General features: G+C 31.5%; 1 protein-coding gene across 8 annotated transcripts in view; it reads left to right on the plus strand.

The window, feature by feature from the left end:
* Positions 1–12,211, plus strand: part of per (period circadian regulator) — a 52,157-nt gene that overhangs the window by 31,641 nt on the left and 8,305 nt on the right. For 2 of the 8 annotated variants that reach the window (XM_074117505.1, XM_074117509.1), the window contains exons 4-14: positions 290–491; positions 1,951–2,068; positions 3,336–3,427; positions 6,127–6,322; positions 7,609–7,818; positions 7,950–8,135; positions 8,272–8,426; positions 9,335–9,601; positions 9,810–9,928; positions 10,396–10,515; positions 11,581–11,712. In XM_074117505.1, coding sequence (XP_073973606.1) covers positions 290–491; positions 1,951–2,068; positions 3,336–3,427; positions 6,127–6,322; positions 7,609–7,818; positions 7,950–8,135; positions 8,272–8,426; positions 9,335–9,601; positions 9,810–9,928; positions 10,396–10,515; positions 11,581–11,712 — 1,797 coding nt within the window. The remainder of the gene's footprint in view (positions 1–289; positions 492–1,950; positions 2,069–3,335; positions 3,428–6,126; positions 6,323–7,608; positions 7,819–7,949; positions 8,136–8,271; positions 8,427–9,334; positions 9,602–9,809; positions 9,929–10,395; positions 10,516–11,580; positions 11,713–12,211) is intronic. The other 6 variants (XM_074117506.1, XM_074117510.1, XM_074117508.1 and 3 more) reach the window with 4 other exon arrangements.

The following is a 12,211-nucleotide window of genomic DNA, read 5'->3' on the forward strand; positions in this document are numbered from 1 at the left end:
GAGAGTATTAGCATTCGTACAAAAATTGCAGTTTTTTAACATGCCAAATTGTTCTGAATTTATAACTCTGTTTTTGTAGGATGTGGTAATTCGGATCTTAAAAAAAAAAGTTGTATAACTTTGTCAATTTTATCTTGTGGGTGGTGTGTGCTTCAAAAATGAAAGTGAAGTATATGTGGAGGTTATTCTGAGGATGACCCCTAGAAACCTCTAAAAAACAGAGTTCAAAACGTAGAGCGTAAAAAGAGAAGCTATTCAAGATAATAATTGTTGACCTTTCAATTTCTAGTGGCGATGTCAACAATCAAGGTAGTAAACGGAAGGAAAAAGACCACAAGAAGAAAAAGACCAAGAATGGACCTAGTGGTGTCTCTTGTCTCGCACAAGGCACGCCGGCTTCCACAGAACAGGAGTCAGTTACAGCACAACAAACATGTAATTCCATTCCACAAAGTTCCTCACCACAAGTTTCGCTACAGAATGGTAGCAATGTAAGTTTATTTACTGTTTGTACTTTTGTTAAAATGGGTGCATTTGTGACTTAACTGATTTCACATTGCCCACTGAATATATTTAGTAAGTTAGTATGACCCGCTTCTTTTCATTGGTTCATCCATTTTATTTGGTTTAACCGGACTGTGCAAAAGAACTTGATTTTCTGGTTTAAAGTTTCTCTCACAATTAGACCCTCTCTGCATTGTTTGCAGGTTAAGATTTTTACTGTTTTCTGTCCACAGAAAACAGATAATGAACTGGTTTATAAATAAGTCGAAAAATGAAAAATCAACACTTAGTCGATTTATATGATTAAGACTTATCGCTAAACAGATATTTTCAATGAATTTTTATGTAAATACCTGTAAGGTCTGATTGTTGAAACTATCGTGATTGTTAAGAATTATTTTTAGGCATTAGTCAAAAAATTAAATAAAAGAAGTATAATGAATGCAACTCAAATGTGTAAGGTGGAATGTACCCAGCAATGTGGTCATTCGCATAAAATAATATTTGAAAATATTTTCGTTAGTAATAAAATCTGAATCTGTTTTGGTTTCAAATAATCTTCGTTCTTAGATAAGTCTTCCTGCTAGAAATTGTCAAAATCTCTAAGCATCCACTGATTTGACCAACAATGAAATGAATTTTAATTTTTTTTTATTTTTTAGGTAAGTTAAAAATTGTCTAAGTCTTTAAACCATTTTATCACAAATCTAATGATTGTAAAATTACAGAATGGTAAGAAGTTACGAACATTAAAATTTCCGTTTTTAAGAAAACGCTTTGGTTAAGGGGTTTTAGGCTCCCTAAAATATTGTATTGCATTTGATCTTTTTTTTAATTTTTTGGAGGGAAGGATCTTATACCTACGCTATTCTTTCAGCACACACACAAAAAAAAATCACTGGACAAGCGTTAAAAAGTGAAAAAAATCCATATCAGCGCCTGAACCATTTCAGAAACATTATAGTTAAACAAGCTCCATTATTCCGAGATGTACTTTTCAACTAAAATGGACACCATACAAAAACATCACACTGCTGCTTTAAATAAAGCATGGAAGTCAAGCTCCGTTTTGCACAAAGGCATCCTAAAGCAGCGCAGAAGAGATGAGGGCCACCTAATTCGGATAACCCATTCCCCTTTTCATTTTTTCTGGCAGGCTGAAAATCCAACTTCAAATTAGCTTTCGCGAACGACGGTGGAAATAATATTTTAATATTAAAATTATTATTCCAGTAGGTATAAATTTTATTAGTTACATGATTGCATTACATGATTAGTTACATGAATTTTATTAGTGGGAAGGGGGTCTCCCTCTAGACTAGACCAAAGCCATCTCTTTTTAATTTGATTGGAAACTATTCATTTAACAAACTAAATTTATAAGTGGTAATTTATAATATCTTAACTTTGAAGAATATAGTAGAAAAACATGTGTTTTATGCGTAGCTGATGGAGATGTGCCCCAGTAATCAGCTTGATCTAAGCGCTGAAGCTTTGCAGATTGCTGCTTTGTCGCAAACGTTAACATCAATTAAGAAGTCGAAGTACAAGGAAGCTTCTCAAGGTGAGAGGATACCATGTCGGCAACCACTGAAAGGTGTTGGGAAGTGGATGTCTTAGTCCTACAGGCGATTGATAGAAATTCAGGGAATATTGCCAAATTGCTTGCTATATAAAACTAATTTTCATAGTTCTGTTGATAAATCTGTCAGCAAGTCTGGTCGTATCCAATTTTATTATAAAAAAAAAATTATTATGTTTTATTGATTTTATATTTATATTTAAACATGTTCATTCCCTTTAACTGTGTGACTATTACTTCTTTAAAGAGTTTATGTTTTAACAGAGAAATATACAGTTTTAGATAGAATTGAGTTTATGGATTTAATTCAATAAGGAAATAGTGAATAGCCAAAGATTTTGCGTCCTTCATTTCGATGGGAATTCTGTGTTATTTTCTAATTTCTTTCTTTATAAAAACTTAATCGCAATTTAATCTAAATTTTACGTTTCTTAGATGAATCAAAATTTTTCTGTCTTAAAGAAACAATGTCTCGCTAAGTTGATTTACAAGAACATTTCAATATTAATGTTTTTCTGTATTGCTCATTAATTACTGAATCTGAAAACAACTTTAAATTAACCTAATATTCATTTCCCTGGATTTCTTTCGCCGCATATTATTATGATAACTAAGGCTTAAGGATATCACACTTAAAATGTCATGGACTTTGATGGAATCGTTTGTTGAAGGTTCTGAAGTGAAAAAGTTGATTTCCTTTCGAAATTTTCTTTTTTGGTCTAAGAGATTACTTTTCTTGAAGAATTTCATATTTTCACATTAGTTCATTAAACTCAGTTTGAAGTTATTACATTTTCACTCTTCACCTGCAGACGAAAAAAAAAACATTTCAAAATCTCTTCTCTAGAAGGTCTCTTCTCCTCACTCCAAAATACAAGCTATTTACTGAAATTTTTTCCTTATGACGAGATAAGAAAAGTAAAATATTATTTACTAATTATGTTGTATACTTCAATTTCATCAACGATTGGAAAATAATTTTGAAGACTACTATCATAAAATTGGAAAATGGAATTAAGTTTGGTGGGTGACTTATAGTACTTATTTAATAGTAGTGTAACCGTTACTGTTGCATGAAAACTAACATATTAAGTAATCTCTATTCATTAAGCAAAGAAAATAATAAGAAATCTGTTTCTCTCTGAGGAGCGTTTAAAAAGAAAGATCTAACATATTCCATAAAGACGATCTAAAACTGACCAACTAGTGTGATATCCCTAACGCCTTTGTTTGTCCCATTTGAAAACAGATGACTCAGAGGCCAGTCCCACAGAATTGCCATATGAAGTGGATCAGGAGGAGATCATCAGCTGTCTGAATGCGGAATCTTCCAGCCATGAGGTGGGAGGTTTTCCTTTTATGTTAAAAATCTTATAACAAAAATAACGTTATCACAAACAAAAAGTTGATTAACTTACGCTGTAAGCTGCATACTTGTTGAACATGTGCTTATTAATAATATACTTTATGAGGTACCCAAAATTAAGATAACTTTATATTAGGTTTCTTTTTCTTTTCTTTTTTTTTCCTATTATAATTTGAACAATACATAGTGCCTGGATCTTCTTAATATTGAAAATTTAATAGTTTCAGTAATATCTTTTAATCATAGTATAATTGTATCACATTAACAGATAAGATTTATTTATTTTTTCTGAGTAAAATCTATTTTGTGAATTTACTTTTTGGACTGCCTTGTTGTGAGTGTTTTATGCCAGTGTTAAGGAGTCGCTTTGCTTACAATCTAATTATTTTTATCGTCAAGACTTCTTAACATTGTAAGACATTCGCATTTGCACTGCTTAAACATATTTCATTTCTATATATATTTTTTTAATTATTATTTTTATTTAAACAATTTTATTTATTAGGGAGTTAACTTAATGGTTTAGAGACAGCCCACTTGCGAATTAGCATCCCATTCGTGATGAAGAAATTTATGACACAATTTGTTTTTAAATTTTGTTTATAATGAGAAAAAGAAACAATATGAAATGAAAGTCATTTGTCTAAATTGCGATTTACTTAAACTTTTTGTTTGCGACTCTCAGGGAAAACTCCTTTTGTTTTATAAATTATTATAACACCTCCTAGGATATCTTTTCGCTTTCCAAACACTCTCTTTCTAACCTGTATAGAAAGCATCACGAACTAAGCAAACAATTTTGACCCGAACTTTAGTAAACTAAGATTCAAAGCTTCCTTAAATAATCGTAATAATAACCTTAGTAGGAAGCAGCCCAGTTTTTTGTCATCCTGTTCTAACCAAAGATCTCCAACTTAATCTCCACTCATCCTAAAGAATTACCCTTACAATGAAGGCAAAAAAGAAGCAACCTGACTCATTAAGATCAAAATTTTGTTCCAAATTTCACCTAAAAATATTTTATTAGAATGAATCTTAACTATATTGAAGTGTACTAAAATACAATGAATATTCAAAGGTTTATTTATCAGTTATAACTCAGCACATCTACATAAATATTGGGTGGATGTTTCACATGAATTTCATTTTTAGGTAGATCTAACTAACTTCATGGCAATAGTTAGTAATTTGGAAGATGCTCTGCGGCATCGTAATTACAAACCCACTTGAACTTGTGCTGAACGAATCCCTAATGGTATCTGGCCTTTAAGATGAGCCAAGTAATTCTGGTGATTGTGGAAAAGCTGTCTGCAATTGATTCCACATGCTTCCATGAAATCTTGTAGGGATTATCGTTCCATAATTCGAACACTAGTAAACGCTGCGATGTAACTTTAAGTTCAATTTGCTTTATTAATTAGATTGCGCTACACTGAAGCATTATTATTCAGGTCAAATAATTCTTTTAAAGTTTAGAGAAAAAGGGAGAGTAAAATTCAAGCGGAAAGAAATTAATTCAAACATTGGAATTGTTTTTGCAAAAGTTATCAACTAATTTTAGGTACCTATTCTAAATTCTGTTAAAAAAAAAAGCAACGTTCAATTTTATTTACGTTTTTAGAGGCCTAAAATTACTATTTTTTGAAGAAACTGGAAAAAGCTGTTATTGCAAAATGGAGGAATTAATTCTGGTCTATTTTAATTTTGGTCTTATTTGTGTGTTTATGATTTGCCTTAAAACACTTTTCTTCATTAAACAAATTTCAGCTTTTTTCACAATTCGTTCTACTCAATAATTTGTATAATTTTTGTGTTGTTTATTATTTTTGATTTATTTTATCGGCCTCGCTTTCATTTATTTATTTAGTTTTGTTTAATGCTTCCAATAAACATTTAATTGTGATTCTTACTTAAAATTTGCCATCGATTGTTCTCTTTCTAGGTAAATCTCAAGCCAAGTGAGTTAAACTATTGCTTCTCGATTATAAATAGGTAATGTAATTTCACAAAAAAGTAAAAACAAGTCCTGGACTTTAATTGAAAAAAGTAAAGGGATGCTGCTTAAAAAAATGATTTTACTAGACATTACTTTATTTCAGAAATTGGAAATTTGTATTTTATTTGAAGAACTTTTACTTATTTTATCTTGAGAAGAATTATTTGACCAGGGTTACGATATTTGCATGGAAACGAAATTTATGGCTCGTGAGAAGAAGTGTTGTTTCATACTTATTTTCTGACAGTTTTTCATCTTTCTGGTTTCACAAGGTGTGATGTGAGTGATTATTTCCGAGTTCAACGATCAAATGAATTTTGGTTGGTTTTATGAAAGTCAGGTGATGGTATTTCTATTTTTTTTGTACTCTTTTATGAATACAATTATTAAAATATCAATCATTTAATTTAATAAGCCTCTAAGTTTATTTTATTTTTTTATGAAAAGTTAATTCAAAGGAAAAGAAATATTTTTTCCAATAAACTAAATAACCATTTCCAAGTTTAATAAAGCGGTTATTTATTTATTTAATTTTAAGGGGATAATTAATATGTTCAAACAAAATTGTAATAAACATCATCACTCACATTATACAATTCATAAGAACCCTTGTACCTCCTGTCTAAACATATTCTCAGCTCCAGCGTTGTGTGCTGTTGTCTATATTCGTTATCCTAGCAGGAGGCGAACGAGCTAAAGATGGTGGTCTCCATGTCGGACGGACTCGTCGTCTATACAACGTCTGCGATATCAACTATGCTTGGCTATCCAAAAGATATGTGGATCGGCAGGAGTCTGATTGATTTTGTACACCCTCGACATAGTGCATATTTGGCCGGTCATATTACTACTGCAATCGCCAACATTGAACCAGGTATTTTATAGTTCAAGAACTTCTTGTAGGTTAATCTTGTAAATATTGTAATATACTTGATTCACTTACTATTATTATTTTTGTTTATTTATTATATTATTACTTTCTCATACTGCCTTAAAAGAAAGAGTAGCATTAGAATCAGACTGACGATCTTCGAACGGCACCCTGAGCCGTATTTTTGAAGACTCTGAGCACGAAAAATAGGAATTTAGAAAAAAAAAAATAGAAAGTAAAACTTTTTGCATATTTCGTTTGAACAGCACCTGGGGATCCAGATTGAAGGTTTTCAGTAAAAAATCTTCTTCCAGAAAAACACTTTCCTAAAAGAATTCATTTACTATTTTTCTTTTTTCCTTTTACCGCTAAACAGCTCAGATATTTTCCTTGAACCACGTATACTTCCTACAGTTAATCGTCTTTGGGAAAGTATGCTTTCCGCAATATCCACTGATCATTTAGTCTAGGATTTAAATCCAGAACAAGAACTTTATTTAACCACTTGAGATTTATAAAAGTGTACATAAATTGGACAGTAACCTGAAACGGAAACAGCCTAAACACTTTCTTCTTATCGAATTGCCTTAACCAATCCTTCTCTCTACCCGATCAGTCATGCTTTGAATAGGTGTGTTCTTCTCTGTTAAGCAAATTCCATAAGAATTTGGTATAAAACGCTTTGAGATGTCTCCTTAGAACAACACTCAAAAAAGGGATCCAACCAGGAGGCTCAGAGAAGTCCGAGACAATCCTCTTTCTTAAACGTGTCCAGACCCATCAGCATTTTAGATTGCCGACAACACACAAAGACGAATGCTGTGAAACCGTCCACTAAAGATAAAATGAATTTGAAAAAAGTTGCCAACAGTTGGTTCATGCGTTTTTAGTTAATGCGATTTTATTTAAAATTATTTGTGTGATTAAGGAATTCAATTATTCTAAGTACAAATATAAAAAGACCACTTTCTATTTATATTGTTATGCGTTTGTTGATTAAAACTTAATCAACAAAGCCTCGTATTTATGTTGAATTTTATAGTCATATTTTATAGCGTTCGGTTTCACCAGCTGAGGAAACTACAGAATATCTTCTCTTTTTTCCACCAATTTCAAATTTTATCAGTCTTTAGAGAGAGAGAGAGAGAGAGAGATCCGTCTTAAGTTATAAAGTTTAGCTGCTGAATGAGAAAGTTGTTTGTTTGAGAGTTTCATTATTTTTAAAATAAATTGTTAATAATAAAATAAATTGATTTATAATTTAGAAATCTTATTTCATAATTTTACAGGCCAGAACTCTACAAAAAGCAGCAGGAATTCTTTCTACTGTTGCCTTCGTAAATATCGTGGACTGAAGGCCCTGGGCTTTGGAATTACTGATAAAAAAGTTTCCTATTTACCTTGTGAAATGTCTGTGTCATTCAAGGAAATATCAAATTCAAATCAAACCAAGATATATCTTGTTATTACGGCCTCACCAATCATATCGGCATATAAATGTAAGTTATAAATGATGAATTAAAATAGAAACTCTATAACTTTCTTTCATTCAACATTTGTACAATGAGGTACAATGAATTACCCTTGAAAAATTTGGCATTACATTAGTATTATAAAGTCCTTTTTTAAGTTCCAGATGAAATGAATATGTCACCTAAATTTATAACTCGTCATTCTGCTAATTGCCATTTATGTCATGTGGATCCGGGAGTAACTCTTTACTTCGGTTATTTACCTCAAGACATCCTAGGCCGTTCTGTATTAGATTTCTATCACCCTGAAGATCTGCATTTCATGAAGGAGGTTTACGAGGCAGGTCAGTTCAGTTTTTAAAGAAATAAGTTTTAGTTGTATTTGTTGAATTCTTAGTTATTTTACTCCGTTACACTTTTTAAAAAAATATTAAATGCACAGATATTAGTTATATAAAATAAGCCTGCTAAATATTTCAGTGATGAAAGAGCAAGGTCATCCGTTTAAATCGAAACCACACAGATTTCGCTGTCAAAATGGTGGTTATGCCCTCGTGGAAACTGAGTTGTCTTCCTTTATCAACCCATGGACTAGGAAATTAGAGTTCATCATTTGTCAACATACTGTTCTCAGGGTGAGTAAACAATGGTTATTTTCTTATACAATTTGTATTTATATTGCTTTGCTGCTATTATTCTAAGTAAGAGGAAGCCCTGCATTCGTGCAGTTTCTTGATTTTGTATTTCTCGAAATTCGTTTTGAAGTCCTTAGACTACAAAATAGTGGTTTGTTTGTTAGTGTTGAACATCATACTTACAAATTGAAATCGCGGAAAATTCAAACATATATTTCCTTCGTTAGCACCAAACGTCCCGACAATAAACTTTAAGATAGAATCAGCCATCTGGAAGAGCCACTGCACCGAATTGATTTTCTAGGGATATTCTCGCTGCGGCTTCAACGGTTTTCTTTTTTTTTTTTTTTGCCATGCTCTTTGCACCCTGATCTATAACTATTATTTCTAACTATTTCCTAGGAAAAGGCTTCTTAAGATTGAGCATATTTTGAGGAGGTCGAGCTTCACTCAATAGTGACATTTAAGTGTAATGTGAGGACTCATTAGAATACTAATCTATATGCAGGTTTTTCCTTTCCTTTTTTCCCTGCATTCTCATCCTGCTCATCTTAACCTTTCTAATATCACTGGTATGAAGGTTACAATTTTTTATACATTACACTTCATTTATTTATTTTTTGTATATATTTTTATTGAAATAAAGATTTATTCTGTTCTATTATATTAGAATACTAATAGGGATTCCTAGTTTGAGAAGAACCGATTGAGCAGTAGTGCCATATTACCAGATAAATTTTATGTTTTTTAACGATATTTGCAAATGTAACAAACCATTATATCCATTCACCTAATAAAAGAGGTAACAAAAAAGAAACCCAATTCCAGAATTGATTCGTTACTCCGAAGTAACAGTTGCTTTCTAACAAATTGTCTATATATTTAAAATGAAATCTTTTCGTTTTAAGGGACCCACCAATCCTGATGTAACGTCTCCAGTACTTGAACCAGAACCGTTGAAGATTTCTGAGGAAGTTCTAAAAGAGTCGAAAATAGTTCAAGAAGAAATTAAATGTCTACTAAATGAAACGGTTACACGCACATCGGAAACTGCCAAACAACAGGTATCCAAAAGATGTAAGGATCTGGCTGCTTTCATGGAGAATCTAATGGACGAGATTACCAAACCTCCAGATCTTAAGGTTGATGTTCCTACAGAAGAACAAAGTTTCTCGGTAAGCCACAGTTTTAGAATACATAACTCTCTTTCAAGAACTTTCCTCGTTGTTTAGTATGTACAGTTCTATTTGCTCACCATCTATTCCACGGGACACCCATCATACCCCGGTATGATAACATACTAGCCTTCCCTAAACGGACTTTCTAGATCCACCACGTTCCCTTGGCAGTAAATAGTTAATATAACTTTACTTTTACTTTCAGGAAAGAGATTCTGTTACACTGGGAGAGATATCTCCCCACCATGAATACTATGACAGTAAATCATCATCTGAGGCGCCACCAAGTTATAATCAGCTTAATTATAATGAAAACATTCAGAGGTAAATTTGCAGACTAAAACTTATAAACCTTTATATACTATATATATATATATATTTTAATAACTTTATTGAAGCTTAAAACTGCAGATGTAATTGTTCCTATAAGTAAATTATGTGATGGATAAACATATGTATGTAACAACATGCAAGAAATTACCATCCATTGGTGGCTCACCAATAAACTTGTACACATAGAATGTGTTTAATAAAATTCCTGAGTTGCACCCTAAGATTATAATTTCATTCATTGTACAATATTAAAAAGGAAATTGTTTGTTTACTTCATATGAACAATAAATAATTCTAATAAGAGGGGGAACATTAATATTTATAATATAATTATAGTAATATCGCTGGATTGACCATCTCAAGAAACAATTAATTTGTTAAATCACTATTATATAAATATGTAGCAATTATTCTATCATTTAGTGTCAGTATTAGTAATCGTTGTCTGCTACATCCAGGTTCTTTGACAGTAAACCGAAAACCACGGTTTCTGATGAATCTGGTGAGAGTAAAAACGGAAGTGGTGACGAGGAAAGCAAAATAACTCCAGTAGTTAATTCTAGCAGTGTTTCCAAAAGGTTAGTAAACTGAATTACATTCCAAATTTTATCTTTATTATGAGTATTTTTAAATTACGTAGAAGTAGTAGTTTTAATCGCTGATAGATTTCAATAATATCAATAGATGGGACTATTGAATAGAAAAATGCATGACAAATCTTAAGTTATGTTTAATATAGACATTAATATGAATTTATATCAATGGGTTTCTAAGGAAATTCTTTCTTTTGCAATTAGTAAGAGGAAGTTTTACTGTCAAACTTTGGAAAAAGGTTTTTCATCGCTAATGCATGTCTTAAGGTATATTAAATCAGAGTTTTGTCAGATATTAATTACATCAGTGTATACAATACTTTTAGAAGTATAGGAACCGACTAAAATTTAGCTACTTCAAATTTCTAAATTGATTTATCAGTTTTATGAGATTTATAGTATTAATTAGAATTATTTCAATTAATTCGGGTTCAGTTTGAGGAATGGTAAGGTTGGGATACTCTAACCAAAGTATTATTTCAGTGCAGATTACCAGTTACAGTGTTAGTGAGAGAATTTAATTTGGCACACCTTTTCTGGATTCATTATAGTAGTAACTTTATTAAATAAAGTTGATGTTGAACAAAGATGTAACAAGCATTTTTATTTATCCCGCAGGCGAATCACATGCATTGCAGTTGTTCTGAATGCGTTAAGCGAAAATTGTAATAAGTGTATCTCACCAAATTTCTTTTCTTCCTTTAACTTTCTGCACATTGAACATTTAATCCACCATTTTAGTTTTAAATGTTTACGAAGAAGTTTTTCTAATGGAAAATTGTTTAAAAGAAAGAAAAGGATAGCGCCATTATTAGAAACCCATTGACATTATTTTTTAATGTAATGAATGTATAAAATTGATGAAAATATTACGGCGTAGTATAAGACTGGTGGAAAGTTTTTAATTAAGAATGTTCATATGTACATCTTTTGCTTCAAGCTTAATAACTGCAAATGAGTATGGATGGAAAGTAGTAGCATAATATTTTGTGCTTATTTGATTCTAATTTGCTTATAATAAAGTGCCACCTGGATGTGAATGTGTTGCAGTGGTGGTTCTGGTGTTAGTTCAGGTCAGAGTACAGAGAGCAACGGCCATTCTGGTGAAACCACCACCAATACTTCCAATAACACCACCCAAACTTACAAACCTCCTACACTCACTGAACAGCTGCTATCAAGGTCATTTCATCTTCATTCTTAACTTAATGTTACTCTTTTTTGTTAATATTTAAAAAGTTCACTCATTTTTTCAATACAAGGAATGAGGCCTAAAATATTAATTTCATTCTATTTTTGATAACGAAATATTTATTAACAGTTTATTTTAAAGAGAAAAATTCCTATGTGAGCATGTTAGTTAGTAGAATACTAGCAAGTGAAGTGCACAAAATACTTATTGAGGGATCCTGGCTCCCTACAGATAACTTATCATGGACAACAGACATACTGACTCTGTAACACTCATACAATAAACATAAGAACTTCAGAGGTTTTGCTTGTTACTACTTCTTGGGTTTAATAAACCCACTGCCATAGCCAGACTGTTGCTCAACACCGTCGCCGCATTGTACACTTACTTACATTTATACATTATTTTCTTTATAGATACTTACATTTTACCGAAAAACTGTGATGTCTTAGGGAGCCATTATCTTTTGGTTTTTGTATAATCTTCAAT

The sequence above is a fragment of the Rhodnius prolixus genome, unplaced genomic scaffold (genome assembly GCF_049639745.1).
Source record: "Rhodnius prolixus isolate KJV_2025 unplaced genomic scaffold, Rpr scaffold_2, whole genome shotgun sequence".
In the NCBI taxonomy this organism is placed as follows: Eukaryota; Metazoa; Arthropoda; class Insecta; order Hemiptera; family Reduviidae; genus Rhodnius; species Rhodnius prolixus.